This window comes from Coregonus clupeaformis, chromosome 9 (genome assembly GCF_020615455.1).
Source record: "Coregonus clupeaformis isolate EN_2021a chromosome 9, ASM2061545v1, whole genome shotgun sequence".
NCBI lineage: Eukaryota > Metazoa > Chordata > Actinopteri > Salmoniformes > Salmonidae > Coregonus > Coregonus clupeaformis.
This window is the reverse complement of record NC_059200.1, coordinates 46,099,721-46,116,400: the sequence shown is the minus strand read 5'-3', so window position 1 is coordinate 46,116,400 and position 16,680 is coordinate 46,099,721. Positions and strand designations below refer to the sequence as shown.

Here is a 16,680-nt window from a genome sequence, read left to right as displayed (position 1 = left end):
AACTCCTTCAAGACTGTTGGAAAAGCATTCCAGGTGAAGCTGGTTTAGAGAATGCCAAGAGTGTGCAAAGCTGTCATCAAGGCAAAGGGTGTCTATTTGAATAATTTATTTAATACTTTTTTGGTTACTACATGATTCCATACGTGTTATTTCATATTTCTGATGTCTTCACTATTATTCTACAATGTAGAAAATAGTAAAAATAAAGAAAAACCCTTGAATGAGTAGGTGTTCTAAAACTTTTGACCGGTAGTGTATATTTTAAAATAATCTTTGTATTCTTGTTCAGAAAAATTGGGGGGGCCAAATAAAATCACCTGCCGGTGAAATTCGGCCTATGGGCCGCCAGTTGGGGAACACTGCTCCACAGACCATCAGTAACATTTCAACTATCTACTAACCCTAACGCTTACTCTAAACCTAACCCTAGCAAGCAGTTGCTTATCAACCGACAGTTTGTTGATATTATGGCCATCTGTAGAGCATCTACAGATGGACTATCCGGACTATCAAAATAAAGTGTGACCTCTGCAGCTAACCCAAAGAGGTTTCCTTGAGATATACAAATTTATGGCGGGCAAGGACGCGCAACACTCCAGAATATTTCTTAAATCTAGCTCACCCATGTTTACCTTTAAGAAATTATTAAATATTAAGCAAAGCTGAATAATTAAGCGTCTCCACGAATAGAGTCATATTCTCTCTGCCTCAATGAGTTGATAGGTCAGTGAGAAGAAGCTCCACCAGCAGGCTGCAGTGTTGCACTATAAAAAGTGGCGCTGACGACAAAGGGAGGGAGCTGTTGGTTATATTTATACTGAACAAAAATATAAAACGCAACATGTAACAATTTCAACGATTTTACTGAGTTACAGTTCATTTGAGGAAATCAGTCAATTTAAATAAATCCATTAGGCCCTAATCTATGGATTTCACATGACTGGGAATACAGATGTGCATCGGTTGGTCACAAATACCTTTAAAAAAAGGTAAGGGCTTGGATCAGAAAACCAGTCAGTATCTAGTGTGACCACCATTTGCCTCATGCAGCACGACACATATCCTTCGCATAGTTGATCAGGCTGTTGATTGTGTCCTGTGGAATGTTGTCCCACTCCTCTTAAATGGCTGGGCGAAGTTGCTGGACATTGGCGGGAACTGGAACACGCTGACGTACACGTCGATCCAGAGCATCCCAAACATGCTAAATGGGTGACATTTTCAGCTTCCAGGAATTGTGTACAGATCATGCTGAAACATGAGGTGATGGCGGCGGATGAATGGCACGACAATGGGCCTCAGGATCTCGTCACGGTATCTCTGTGCATTCAAATTGCCATTGATAAAATGCAATTGTGTTCATTGTCCGTAACTTATGCATGCCCATACCATAACCATGGGGCACTTTGTTCACAACGTTGACATCAGCAAACCACTCGCACACACGACGCCATACATGCAGTCTACGGTTGTGAGGCCGGTTGGACATACTGCCAAATTCTCTAAATGACGTTGGAGGCAGTTTATGGTAGAGAAATGAACATTCAATTCTCTGGCAACAGCTCTGGTGGACACTTCTGCAGTCAGCATGCCAATTGCACACTCCCTCAACTTGAGACATCTGTGGCATTGTGTTGTGACAAAACTGCACATTTTAGTGGCATTTTATGTCTCCAGCACAAGGTGCACCTGTGTAATGATCATGCGGTTTAATCAGCTTCTTAATATGCCACACGTCAGGTGGAGGGATTATCTTGGCAAAGGAGAAATGCTCACCAACAGGGATGTAAACAAATATGTGCACATAATTTGCGAGAAATAAGCTATTTCAGCGTATGGAACATTTCTGGGATCTTTTATTTCAGCTCATGAAACATGGGACCAACACTTTACATGTGGCGTTTATATTTTTGTTCAGCGTTGTAATGAGGTAGCACATACAGCAATGAATGGCTGCATAGTGAAGCTCCGGCTGCCGCTACTGTATGGCCTCCCTCCCTTCAGAGCTCACTTTGCATCAGAGCTCACTTTGCATCAAGTCACTGAGTGATCATTGTCCAGGGAACAAGGGGCAAAGCACGTTCACTTCAAAAGCTCTTCTGCACAAGCATTTACAGTATGTCCCACCACAGATAGATGCAGAGCATCTCACATCAAATCATGGCTAGCAAACACAAATAGTGATTTCAAGGGCCATGAGAATACAGTTTAATTTAATTTATTTATTTAACCTTTTTTTAACTAGGCAAGTCAATTAAGAACAAATTCTTATTTACAATGACGGCCTACACCGGCCAAACATGGATGACGCTGGGCCAATTGTGCACCGCCCTATGGGACTCCCAATCACGGCCGGTTGTGATACAGCCTGGAATCGAACCAGGGGGTCTGTAGTGACGCCTCAAGCACTGAGATGCAGTGCCTTAGACCGCTGCGCCTCTCGGGAGATGTTAGTGAGATGTTAGTAAGTTTAGTAACGAATAGTTTTCCATTTACATTTCAGCTACTGTTTCACACCAGCTCTACCATTTCAGTGGGAATGAATGACCAGTCTAACCTGTCCATTGACAATTCATGGAAATCCTGGAAACAATTCTGGAAAATGTTGAAGTTAAAAACAAGACTTTAAACTTTAGTCCTGAAAAATCTTTATTGTAATATCAAATTTTGCACATTGTTAACAGGTGTTCATAAATATGCAGCTCAGGTAAAAAAAAAAAAAAAAGATTCCTGTTACATAATGTAATTAAAATACTGCCCTTGGTAAAGTAATTTAACGACACTTTAACTTACTTAAATAAAACAGTCAACAAATAATAAATAAGCATTGTGTTGAGTTGGTGTAGATCTTATGGTTTGGAGTTGATTTTCTGGCCACATCCTTTTAGGTCGTGGAGAAGTCTCCTCAGCTCCACCTGGTTGCCTTGGCTCTTCTCCACAACTTTGCAGTTTTTCTGTAATAAGCAAGTATCATCAGACGTCAACACCAAAGAAACTTCCTCACCCAGCGCATGTGATTCTGTCCTTCATTTGGTCACGTCTTCTTAAGAGGGAGAAACCGCTGCAGGTCAATGAGCTGCTTCATTAATAGAACACTTTAGTAACTTACATGATTGTTGTAAACCCTCAGTTGTCGGACAATCTCTCCCCCCTCAAACTTGTCCTTTTTCACAGAGGCCAAGATTGTCTCAGCTTCGCAGAAAAACTCCTGTAAAATAACATTTGTTTCGTTAAATAAAGTTTCCACATATTCAAGCACCATTCATAAACATATCTTCATTTTTCACATCAACTGTAAATATTATTCAATCATTGCACATATTATATTTTTAACACCAAATGTCTAAGGGGGCAAAACATTTAAATCACATCACCTTGCATTTTGTTGTGGTCTCAGTCAAATGTGTAACATCTGTCACTAATGTCTGCAGAAGATCCTGGAGTAAAGGGAAAAACAGCTGTGAGAGGTTTGTTGCACACTTTTAAAATGAAAAAACAATAAGGCTGAGGAATCCTATAGAATATAAGAACAGTGTGGCTCTTTGATCAGCTCTTACCTCTGGCAGTGTCTGTGTGTATTGTCCCGCCATTCTAATAATTTTCTCTAAGTTGTAAACGTGATTGCTACGTTCATGGATCGCTGCAGCATTGGCAGGCAGAGCTCTAGAGTCAAACAGCACCATCGCAACAGAGAGGAGAAGGATCACCGTCTTCATCTTTGGTTGGGTTGATTTGCCAAAGCTAAGTAGTACTAAATAAGTCCTTGTACGTCAGAGAAGTTGAGGTGCCAGCAGGTAATAATTTTAAGCCAAATGTGAGGACTACTCAGTGAACACCGATTATTTATACACAAGACCAAGGATTATTTTTTTTTCATACATTTTATTGCAGCGTCAGCTAATGCAGTCAACTGTATGAGACACATTATGAATATCTTGATTGAGATGTGGTTGATTAGCAAGCGTCACCAAGACAGAGGCGTTTCGCCGAAAACCGGATAAAAGTGGTAACCAACAACGGGGCCTCCAGGTCTAATCTGCCAACTAACTGAATTAATTGCATCCTTTCAAAGAACAGAAATCCCTGCTAAAACAACTGAAGTGAACAGAAACTACTGTGGTCTGCTTTAGGCACAGATCCCAACGCTAACTGGAATACAGTACTGTAGTGCACGTTTTTGTTCTGCAAACAGGAAATTCTTGGATAGGCCGCACACATATTTTTCAGGTCGGCATTTATCAATTGTTTTCATTACATTTCTAGTGTAATATGCCTATGATAACGATCATGGCCTTGATAGACTAGTATGAATCAAGTCTTTGGGTGGTGTCTGTGGCAGGAAGAACACTCAGTGCAGGTAGGAGGTGAGGGAGGAGACGCTGCACTTGGTGATCTCAGAGCACTGGTCCATGTTCTTCCTGATACGGTAGAAGTGTTCCACGTAGTTGGAGCGCCCCAGGAGCTCCACAAAGTCCTCGTCGTGGGTGATGATGAGCAGCTGGAAGTTGCGCTGGCGCGAGCGGCTCTTGATGATTCTGAGCAGAGAAAAGTAGTGTCAAGATATTGTACAAATAGTATTCCTATACTTTTAACTTACTTTTCTTCAATGACAACACCCACCCACTGCACGAATCCTTCAAAATTCTGCCGTCAGGTAGAAGACTAAAGGTGCAAGCAAAAACAGCCTAAATAAATCCTTCATCCTCTCAGCAGTAACCATCCTAAATAAAAATCTGCTGAACTAACATGTACTTGCCTTCAAACGTATTAATACTGGGGTGGATGAAAATTTTTATGATCGCCTGTGTTCAGGTAAATGAGCTGAACACTGGATGGTTTCCAACCCAAAATATTAGATGACACGACTATAATTCATGTGCGTGTCCTATATTGAACTATGCAGCTGGAATCTGGGGTTTTGTACTCTGCTGTGGTCATACATTTGGGCATGGATAGATAGCCCAGACTTCCTGGATTGCCGCTCAAGGTGCCGCCCAGCCATTTTCATGGAGCGCAGTTCATCAGTGTACGAGGGGGCCGAGCGCTAGAATGAAACTACTCTGGTCTTTAGGGGGGCCAAGTCATTGAGAGGTGTAGCAAGAGTCGTCATACCGAGATACTGTATCTTCCAGTGGGCTGGGTATAAGGGCTGATAGAGCTTATAGAGCCCCAAAGATGAGACTGGGGTTGAGAGATTTGAGATTGTGAAAAGACATAGTACACTAACTGCAGAGGGGGGTCAGAGAGCTCAATGTCTGAACCAGTCAGGTTGTCAATGGTCAACAAGCTGGGTAAATCCAAGGGAGTCAAGCAGACCAAGGAATTCAGTGGCAAAACTGTCATTGCCAGAGTCTCTTTAGAAACTCTGGGTTAGGTTTGGATCAGATAGTTCAGTTAGAAACTCTGGGTTAGGTTTGGATCAGATAGTTCAGTTAGAAACTCTGGGTTAGGTTTGGATCAGATAGTTCAGTTTGACACTTTGGGTTAGGTATGGGACAGCGGTAGATGAAGATGATAAACAATTGGTGGGGTGATGACAGTTTCCAGATTGCAAAGGACTTGGCTCAGCAAAATTAGATGACAACTATAATTAATGTGCGTGTCCTACGCTCAACTATGCAGCTGAAATCTGGAATTTTGAAAGAATCCCAAAATGTTTGTACATAAAGATACAGTGAGGTCCAAAAGTATTGGGACAGTGACACATTTTTTGTTGTTTTGAAATGATACAATGACTATGAGGTTAAAGTGCAGACTGTCAGCTTTAATTTGATGGTATTTTCATTTACATTTAAGTCATTTAGCAGACGCTCTTATCCAGAGCGACTTACAGTTAGTGAATACATATTATTATTATTTTTTTTATACTGGCCCCCCGTGGGAAACGAACCCACAACCCTGGCGTTGCAAACGCCATGCTCTATCAACTGAGCTACATCCCTGCCGGCCATTCCCTCCCCTACCCTGGACGACGCTGGGCCAATTGTGCGCCGCCCATGAGTCTCCCGGTCACGGCCGGCTGCGACAGAGCCTGGATTCGAACCAGGATCTCTAGTGGCACAGTTAGCACTGCGATGCGGCGCCTTAGACCACTGCGCCACTCAGGAGACAAAATTTTCATCCTTATTTGGTAAACCATTTAGAAATTACAGCACTTTTTGTACATAGTCCCCCCATTTTAGGGGACCAAAAGTATTGGGACAAACTCACTTACATGTGTATTAAAGTAGTCAAAAGTTAAGTATTTGGTCCCATATTCATAGCACGCAATGACTACATCAAGCTTGGATGCATTTGCTGTTTGATTTGGTTGTGTTTCAGATTATTTTGTGCTCAATAGAAATTCAGGGTAAATAATGTATTGTGTCATTTTGGAGTCACTTTTATTGTAAATAAGATGTTTCTACCATGATTACAGATAATCCTGAATGAACAGTGAATAAAACCATTTATTTCTATTGGGTACAAAATAATCTGAAACACAAACAGCAAATGCATCCAACAAGTTTGTAGAGTCACAAGCTTGATGTAATCATTGTGTGCTAGGAATATAGGTCCAAATACTAAACTTTTGACTACTTTAATACACATAAGTGAATTTGTCCTAATACTTTTGGTCCCCTAAAATGGGGGGACTATGTACAAAAAGTGCTGTAATTTCTAAACCGTTCACCTGATATGAATGAAAATACCCTCAAATTAAAGCTGACAGTCCACACTGTAACCTCAGTCATTGTATCATTTCAAATCCAAAGTGCTGGAGTACAGAGCCAAAACAACAAATGTGTCACTGTCCCAATACTTTTGGAGCTCACTGTAGTTGACCTTTCCTTGGAGTGCATAAGTTTGCTCCAAGGTGACCAAACGAGGGAAATGTTGCCATTCAGATGAAGCAGGCTATTGGACAAATGTACTCACTCCACGAGGGCGTGTGCGAGGGACTCAATGTTCTCCCTGTCTAGGTTGGTGGTGGGCTCGTCCAGGGCCAGGATGCCACAGTTCAGACAGAAGGTCTCAGCCAGAGCCAGACGGATGATGAGGGAGGCCAGGACCTATACGTACATGCACACCGACACGTCATCATCACATTTACCAACACACTGCCACACCTACAGTGGGGAGAACAAGTATTTGATACACTGCCGATTTTGTAGGTTTTCCTACTTACAAAGCATGTAGAGGTCTGTAATTTTTATCATAGGTACACTTCAACTGTGAGAGACGGAATCTAAAACAAAAATCCAGAAAATCACATTGTATGATTTTTAAGTAATTAATTTGCATTTTATTGCATGACATAAGTATTTGATCACCTACCAACCAGTAAGAATTCTGGCTCTCACAGACCTGTTAGTTTTTCTTTAAGAAGCCCTCCTGTTCTCCACTCATTACCTGTATTAACTGCACCTGTTTGAACTTGTTACCTGTATAAAAGACACCTGTCCACACACTCAATCAAACAGACTCCAACCTCTCCACAATGGCCAAGACCAGAGAGCTGTGTAAGGACATCAGGGATAAAATTGTAGACCTCCACAAGGCTGGGATGGGCTACAGGACAATAGGCAAGCAGCTTGGTGAGAAGGCAACAACTGTTGGTACAATTATTAGAAAATGGAAGAAGTTCAAGATGATGGTCAATCTCCCTCGGTCTGGGGCTCCATGCAAGATCTCACCTCGTGGGGCATCAATAATCATGAGGAAGGTGAGGGATCAGCCCAGAACTACACGGCAGGACCTGGTCAATGACCTGAAGAGAGCTGGGACCACAGTCTCAAAGAAAACCATTAGTAACACACTACGCCGTCATGGATTAAAATCCTGCAGCGCACGCAAGGTCCCCCTGCTCAAGCCAGCACATGTCCAGGCCCGTCTGAAGTTTGCCAATGACCATCTGGATGATCCAGAGGAGGAATGGGAGAAGGTCATGTGGTCTGATGAGACAAAAATATAGCTTTTTGGTCTAAACTCCACTCGCCGTGTTTGGAGGAAGAAGAAGGATGAGTACAACCCCAAGAACACCATCCTAACCGTGAAGCATGGAGGTGGAAATATCATTCTTTGGGGATGCTTTTCTGCAAAGGGGACAGGACGACTGCACCGTATTGAGGGGAGGATGGATGGGGCCATGTATCGCGAGATCTTGGCCAACAACCTCCTTCCCTCAGTAAGAGCATTGTAGATGGGTCATGGCTGGGTCTTCCAGCATGACAACGACCCGAAACACACAGCCAGGGCAACTAAGGGGTGGCTCCGTAAGAAGCATCTCCAGGTCCTGGAGTGGCCTAGCCAGTCTCCAGACCTGAACCCAATAGAAAATCTTTGGAGGGAGCTGAAAGTCCGTATTGCCCAGCGACAGCCCCGAAACCTGAAGGATCTGGAGAAGGTCTGTATGGAGGAGTGGGCCAAAATCCCTGCTGCAGTGTGTGCAAACCTGGTCAAGACCTACAGGAAACGTATGATCTCTGTAATTGCAGACAAAGGTTTCTGTACCAAATATTAAGTTCTGCTTTTCTGATGTATCAAATACTTATGTCATGCAATAAAATGCAAATTAATTACTTAAAAATCATACAATGTGATTTTCTGGATTTTTGTTTTAGATTCCATCTCTCACAGTTGAAGTGTACCTATGATAAAAATTACAGACCTCTACATGCTTTGTAAGTAGGAAAACCTGCAAAATCGGCAGTGTATCAAATACTTGTTCTCCCCACTGTATATCCATAAGGGGGTAATGCCCTCCATGCGCCTCTCACGATTATGCCAGATTATAGCTGTCTGATGTGATGAGCTACCTGTGAGCTCAATCAGTTTGAGCTACAGGAAGTAGGTGAAGCATCCAATACCGCACCTTCTGGCCGGCACTGCAGCGACCCCTCATGTCCAGTGCTGTGTCTCCCTTCACCATCACCACACGGTAATTATAGGTCCTCCTCTTCACTCCCGCCCCTGAAGAATTCTCATCCACATCAGAACGGATCTCCACATACTCAATGTCTGGAGGATAGCAAGGGAGGAAGAACATTTAGACTTAATGGATAATCGCATGACTAATTGATCCAGTATGGGGTGACAACACAGACACAAAGCGTGGTCATTACGCAGCAGGGCTGCCCAACCCTGTTCCTGGAGAGCTACCGCTCTTTAGGTTCACACTCCTAATCTAGCACACCTGATTCTAAAAACGAGTTGGTTGACAAACTGAATCAGGTTAGTTAGAACCGGTATTGGGCAGTCCTGTTACACAGCATACTGCTACATGCTGCTGAAGCGATACAAGATGGATGGGGGTTGAGGATACATTTGATCATTTTATAGAATTTATAACATTACAAAATGATATTCCAGGCAGGCACATGCTTTCAGTTGTGCAATTAAAAAACAAATCACTCAAAATAATACTAGCTCAGAGACCTTGTCCTCGGTATGTGCTGCGCCAGAGGTCCCGGATAATTTTGTTGATCTCCTCCATCTTCATACTGTGAAACTTCATTATGGTTCTGTAGAAGAGGACATTGGGTACAACTGAAAATGGGCAAAACCCACAGTTTTTAAGATGACGTTGGCATTGATGCTTTTCAACAGGATTAGGCATAGGCCTAACAGTAAGTGATAGAAAACAAAGTTCAAATAAAGATTGAGAGGGATAAAGATTTTAAGATTGGGTGGGTGTAGAGCTGGTACAATGAACTGTAAATCATAGACACCGACCACTTATCGAGGACATTTCACTGACAGTTATTTACAAATGAGTAGCCTATAATAGAACAATTTGAAGTTTGAAATGAAATAAGTCAAGCCAATATGGGTGACTGCTAACAGGACATTTAAAGCTAAAAATGTCAAAGTAGTATCTGTTGTGCATATTAATGTTAAAAACTTATCGTTTATTTAATTTATCATGATATGGATTATTGTCTGTATCACCAAGCTCTAGGTGGGTGCAAATAAAAAAGATGACCAGGCTTTGCGGTTTCTCTTGAATTCCCTTCGACATTTGGTATGGCCAAAAATACAATATATTATTCTGCTTACTAAATTATCTACAGGATGTGATCATATCTGTAAGTTATAAATTCGTTTCTTAGAAGGCAGTGATTACCATCACCATGAGAAGCTCATTGGGCGTGGGTTAGGTAACATAAGGGGACAAGAGCTCCTTCATATAAATCTGTTACTTCTTATGTTCAATTGGCCAAACAAACAAATGGCTCACTAAGGTGAGTCAATGACTTCTGCAATGAACAATATGCTTTGCGATGTATTTATTTTTATATACTTTTTTCCCCCTTCTTATTTATTATTTTCAAAATAGATCAATAAATCAACCATGACAATGGGACACACTCCACACATTAATATTTTCAATAGTATATATATATATTTTTTTTATGGTATCTTGGACAAAAGACAATGCCATTCCTTCACTTCCAACCAAATGCAAACTCACAGGGTTGACTCACACTGATTGCATGGGCTCTATGCTCTGCATTGGATACATGATAACAACCAGAGAGCTGATTATCCCTACCACCGCTATGCTGCTGGCCTGCCTGCTGATGCCACTAAGCCAACACAGATGATATCTCATTGAGAGAGTTGAGCTGTCACTTCCTCCCAAGACCTGCCTTTATGCAGGCTAATCATACTGTCTGCCATCGACAGGGCAATACAGCTTTAACATATACACAGCACGTGTACAGTGCATTTGGAAAGTATTCAGAGCCCTTCCCCTTTTCCACATTTTGTTACGTTACAGTCGTATTCAAAAAAATTAAACAATCCTCATCAATCTACACACAATACTCCATAATGACAAAAGCAAAAACAGGTTTAGACATTTTTGCAAATGTATTAAAAATAAAAAACTGAAATGTATTTACACAAGTATTCAGACCCTTTGCTATGAGACTCGAAATTGAGCTCAGCTGCATCCTGTTTCCAATGATCATCCTTGAGATGTTTCTACAACTTGATTAGAGTCCAACTGTGGTAAATTCAATTGATAGGACATGCTTTGGAAAGGCACACATCTGTCTATATAAGGTCCCACAGTTGTCAGTGCACGTCAGAGCAAAAACCAAGCCATGAGGTTGAAGGAATTGTCCGTAGAGCTCAGAGACAGGATTGTGTCGAGGCACAGATCTGGGAAAGGGTACCAAAAAAATTATGCAGCATTGAAGGTCCCTAAGAACACAGTGGCCTCCATCATTCTTAAATGGAAGAAGTTTGGAACCACCAAGACTCTTCCTACAGCTGGCCACCCAGCCAAACTGAGCAATCGAGGGAGAAGGGACTTGGGTCAGGAAGGTGACCGAGAACCCGATGGTCACTCTGACAGAGCTGCAGAGTTCCTCTGCGGAGATGGGAGAATCTTCCAGAAGGACAACCATCTCTGCAGCACTCCACCAATCAGGCCTTTATGGTAGAGTGGCCAGACGGAAGCCACTACTCAGTAAAAGGCACACGATAGCCCGCTTGGAGTTTGCCAAAAGGCACCTAAAGGACTCGCAGACTATGAGAAACAAGATTCTCTGGTCTGATGAAACCAAGATTGAACTCTTTGGCCTGAATGCCAAGCGCCATGTCTGGAGGAAACCTGGCACCAACCATATGGTGAAGCATCATGCTGTGGGGATGTTTTTCAGCGGCAGGGACTGGGAGACTAGTCAGGATCGAGGTAAAGATGAATGAAGAAAGTACACAGATCCTTGATGAAAACCTGCTCCAGAGCGCTCAGGACCTCAGACTGGGGCGAAGGTTCACCTTACAACAGGACAACAACCCTAAGCACACAGCTAAGACAATGCAGGAGTAGCTCTGAATGTACTTGAGTGGCCCAGCCACAGCCCTGACTTGAACCCAATTGAACATCTCTGGAGAGACCTGAAAATAGCTGTGCAGCGACGCTCCCCATCCAACCTGACAGAGCTTGAGAGGATCTGCAGAGAATAATGGGAGAAACTCCCCAAATACAGGTGTGCCAAGCTTGTAGTGTCATACCCAAGAAGACTCGAGGCTGTAATCGCTGCCAAAGGTGCTTCAACAAAGTACTGAGTAAAGGGTCTGAATACTTATGTAAATGTGATATCATTCTTCATATATAAAATGTGCAAAAATGTCTAAAAACCTGTTTTTGCTTTGTCATTATGGGGTATTGTGTGTAGATTGATGAGGTGGAAAAAACTATTTAATCCATTTTAGAATAAGGCTGTAACCTAACAAAATGTGGAAAAAGTCAAGGGGTCTGAATACTTTCCGAATGCACTGTATTACTGTCATTGTGCAGATATGTATGTAGCCTAATCACCTGTTGGTATGTATTGTTGCAGTTTCACAAACCAAGAGTGAAAACTTGTCAACTCACGTATTGTCTTGAAGGGGAGGACAGAGAATCAGTTTCATGTAATGACTCACTTCACATCAGCAAACCATCTGGAAAGTCTGCGGTAGGATAAATCGCCCACATATGTATGACTAGTGAGTCCAGATGAGTGTCACATCCAGGCATCAATACCTAAACTATTGATAACAGCAGCATTATGCACAGTAGTTCCCCTTTCTTTTCCTTTATCCGATTTTAAGTGTTGGCACCAAGTGTTGCCAGATGACCTGACAAATATTACAGATGAGAAAATAACTAAATTATATGGTCATATTAGTTTAGACTATAGGTCTACTCAATTATGATGTATATGATCAGACTAAATGGCTTATCCTTTGTGTTGTTGAGGAACTGGTATGGTTGCACATCCTGTAAGTCAAACTCACACGACTGCCTCTACAACCATGAGTCTTAATGGAAACAGACCCATCACCATCACCACCGCACCACCCTCCTCCCCCCTACCCACCCTGTCAACAACTCACTGGTCCAGGGCCTTGTAGTAAATGTCCAGGTCCTTGTTGGCCAGCTCCGTGGTCCTCATGACGATCATCTTGTCCCGGAAGCGTTCGTCGGCCTTGCCGTACTGGTCCTCGCGGAGCTCCTTGCGGAAGCGGATGATCTCCTCCTCGAAGCCCTTCTGTCGGCCCAGTGCCACGCTGCGGTTCTTCTTCAGGTCGTCCACGCGCTGCTCAGACTCCCTGCGCTCACTGACAACCAGGGGAGAGGGACAGAGGACACAGAGACATACTACACACAGATTTCATGTTACAGTGATAAAGGGATGGTGTCTCCAAAGAGATTCTGTGTTAAAAGGTTCTATGAGCTGACACCACCAACTCTCTGACTCCCGATGCTCACTAGTAGCCAGGGAAGAGGGCACACTTACAGCCTGATGTGTAGGCCTAGGGTATATTCTGAGGTATTTCAGATGGGTCACTTCGTAACAGGAGTCCTACAAGGGTTTCATCTCCACCAAGAGGGAGTAGGTCCTATGAACTGACACCACTAACATGGAATCTGGTTATGGAAGCTGGGAGGCACTGATTAGCAGCAGAAGCATATGTGTGTTTTGGGACCACTCCCAGGTGCAGGTGAGCATGGTCGAGGAGGCGGTCTTACTTGCGTAGCTGCAGGACCTGCATGTTCCCCATATCCTTCATCAGAGCCTCTCGTTTCTTGGTAACGTCCTTCAGCTCCTCGATGCGCTTCCTCAACGTCAGGTTGTCCTGCAGCCAACGCTCTTGGACCTTCAATGATAATGACAGATACGGATCACATGTCACACTGTCACCCAGACCTCAAGCTTCACAGATTTCAACATTTACAAATATGACCAATAGTTTATTGTTCCATCATCACAGCACACTGGTAACTTCCTGGATGGGGGAGCAAAAGGAGAGACAAAGACGTAATTAGGGGAAAGAGATATGCCACCTGAGCTCACCTTCTGAGTGTCTATGTCCTGCCTGATGTTTCCACTGTCTTTGTTAATCTTCTCCCGTTGCTTCTCTGCCTCGTGGACCTGAGTTTTGGCCTCTTGGAGCTCCCCCTCTTTTTGCTTCAATAGAAACACCACATGACAAATGCGCCAAGAGATTGAGATAATGCTTATGAGGGGATGAGAAACAAACAGAATCCATGTTTACCTCTTTGTATTCATCCTTGCCCTCTTCTGTGTATTTGGTAATGTCCCTTTCAATGTCGGCCATGCTTTTAACTTTGTCTTTGATGCCATTTATCTGGGATGGAGGGAATGAACAGGTGGTTAGAAGTGCTGCATTAAAATAAATAATGATACTGGCATGATTGAGACATGGTATGCAGTTAATCTTGTTCCCAGACACTTCCGCACAAATGTGCCAAGATTCTAGTGGACCAACACGTCAAACTTTGTTAGCCAATAGAGAAAGACCGGGAAAAACTCCTGCCGCATCAGCACTGGCTTAATCTACCAACCAACTCTCCCCATTACGCGAGCACACCACAAGCACAGAGGCATACCTCGCAGCTGTTTGATTTCACTCCAATTAAATGACAAATACTTTATTCACTATGGTCACTTTGAATCGTTGATGTACCAGGCTTATGGGTAGGCGATAGACAAAGTCCTCCAGTGACTGGAGGAACACTGTTTTCAGACTTAATATGCAGTCCTCCATTAGCACTGACAGAATTAGCAAGAAAGGTTGGACACTTAAATAATGAAAAAAGAAAGAAGGGAGGGGTGATGGTGGTACCTTCTCTTGTCCCTCCTCCTGCCTCTGCTTCCTGCGCTCCATCAAATCCAGCCTCTCCTGCTGCAGCTTCTCCAGGGTGCTGGCCAGAGGGGACACCTGCTCCTTAGCTTCCTGAACACAACACAGGGAGGAGAGAACATTGATACACTGATAAAGCTATACACCATGACCATCTCTTAATACTAAGACTACAAAACTTCAGAGCCACTACAGAAGAAGAAAACATGTTATAACCATCAAACCACCTGCTGTTAGACAGTTCTACCAACACTGAGGTTTTAGTATGATTCCAGATAGTTTCCTCAGTCAGGTCACTGCTCTGAGCTGAGTGGAGTTTTACCCTGATCTCTCTGTGCAGAGCCTGGATCTCAGTGGTGAACTCCACACACTGCTCCTCCAGCTGCTGCTGCTTCTGCATGTTACTGGAGATCTGCAGCTTCTTCACCCGGGTCTCGTTCACGCTGCTCTTCAGGCTCTGGATCTGGTCCTGCTGGTCCTGGATCAGCTTACGCTTCAGCTCAATCTTGCTGGACGCTGCAATGAATCAAATAACATTGGAATTCATAGTAATACAGTATAAGTGCAGTGGAATAGATATTATGATATACCTATGTAACACACGGGATATGAACCCGGGTCTCCCGTGGGAGCAACCAACGTCCAGTGGTGTAAAATATCTAAGTAAAAATACTTTAAAGTACTACTTAAGTAGTTTTTGGGGGTATCTGTACATTACTATTTATATTTGACAACTTACACTTTTACTTCACTACAATCCTAAAGAAAATCATGTACTTTACTCCATACATTTTCCCTGACACCCAAAAGCACTTGTTGCATTTTTAATGCTTAGCAGGACAGCAAAATGGTCCAATTCATACACTTCTCAAGAGAACATCCCTGGTCATCCCTACTGCCTCAGATCTGGCGGACTCACTAAACACACATGCTTAATTTGTAAATTATGTCTGAGTGTTGGAGTGTGCCCCTGGCTATCGGTAAATAAAAACAAAAACAAGGAAATGGTGCCATCTGGTTTGCTTAATATAAGGAATTTGGCAGGTCGTACTTGTGTCCAGGCGGTGCTGGGTCTCCTGTTTCTCCTGGTTGACCTGCTGGATGGTACGGCTCAGGTCCACTCCCTGCAGCTTGGCAGCATGCTGGGCTATCTTCCTCTCCACATCCTTCAGGTCCAGCTGGAGACCAAGGACACACACAGGCAGAGGAGGTTACCACAACAGGAAGGAGGGGAAAGAGAGAAGCATAGAAAGAAACTAGGGATGGCCATTTGAAATTATTTCACTATTTGAGTAATAGTATTTTTTTTCAGATATCCGGATAGTCGAAATACATTTGAAAGTTTTTGTAAGAGACAGACGGAGATAAAGTAGCCAAACACAAAGTTGTTGCTGCCATAGGCTATGTATCATACCATCTGGTAGTGCCTGTCCTGACTGCATCAAATTGATGTAAAGAAGCTAGCTACTGTAGCCAACTAAGTTAGCAGTTTTTTATTAATTTTTAAAAAATGGGGAGCACTCATACAAACTGTCATAAAACCGCTCTTTTATAAAAATGACAAATGTAATGGTCTATCCCTGTAGGCTATGTAGCAATGTCACATAGATCATTTTATTTTATACAAAGCCTTTTAATTGTTAAAGGTGCAATATGCAGTAGTGCTTTGCGATTAGTGCTTTTCTAGGTCGGTTCGGTTTCAGTTATATGATTTAAAAAATAATCACGGTTTTTGATTTCGGTTTAAATTCTTGTTTTACATGAAATGCATTATGAAATAATGACAATTATTTTAGAGCTTTTTAATGGAAATTCCAAAGCCCAAAATAGTGAACATTCAATTAGGGCTGGGCAGTATACCGAATTTTACTACATTCCGGTATTGATGCACATACGCTTGCCTTCAGTCTGCATAGTCAATGCGTCACATGCAACAATGTTGGTGACTACAATGCGGTTTCCACTTTGCTTCTTAATAGAAATCCACAAGTGTTATATAATTACACTATTAGTAACAGCTAACAGCTAGTTTGT

The 16,680-nt window shown here is 42.7% G+C and overlaps 1 protein-coding gene across 3 annotated transcripts in view; it reads right to left on the bottom strand.

The window, feature by feature from the left end:
- Positions 1 to 3,860: 3,860 nt before the first annotated feature.
- rad50 (RAD50 homolog, double strand break repair protein) overlaps positions 3,861 to 16,680 on the bottom strand; it is a 39,452-nt gene continuing 26,632 nt past the window's right edge. For all 3 annotated transcript variants that reach the window (XM_045222653.1, XM_041886581.2, XM_041886582.2), the window contains exons 16-26: positions 15,698 to 15,824; positions 14,969 to 15,162; positions 14,629 to 14,739; positions 14,038 to 14,130; positions 13,836 to 13,949; positions 13,511 to 13,638; positions 12,874 to 13,098; positions 9,418 to 9,503; positions 8,855 to 9,000; positions 6,919 to 7,052; positions 3,861 to 4,535 (exon numbers count right to left, since the gene is read on the bottom strand). In XM_045222653.1, the coding sequence (XP_045078588.1) occupies positions 4,349 to 4,535; positions 6,919 to 7,052; positions 8,855 to 9,000; positions 9,418 to 9,503; positions 12,874 to 13,098; positions 13,511 to 13,638; positions 13,836 to 13,949; positions 14,038 to 14,130; positions 14,629 to 14,739; positions 14,969 to 15,162; positions 15,698 to 15,824 (1,545 nt within the window). In that variant the 3' untranslated portion in view covers positions 3,861 to 4,348. The remainder of the gene's footprint in view (positions 4,536 to 6,918; positions 7,053 to 8,854; positions 9,001 to 9,417; positions 9,504 to 12,873; positions 13,099 to 13,510; positions 13,639 to 13,835; positions 13,950 to 14,037; positions 14,131 to 14,628; positions 14,740 to 14,968; positions 15,163 to 15,697; positions 15,825 to 16,680) is intronic.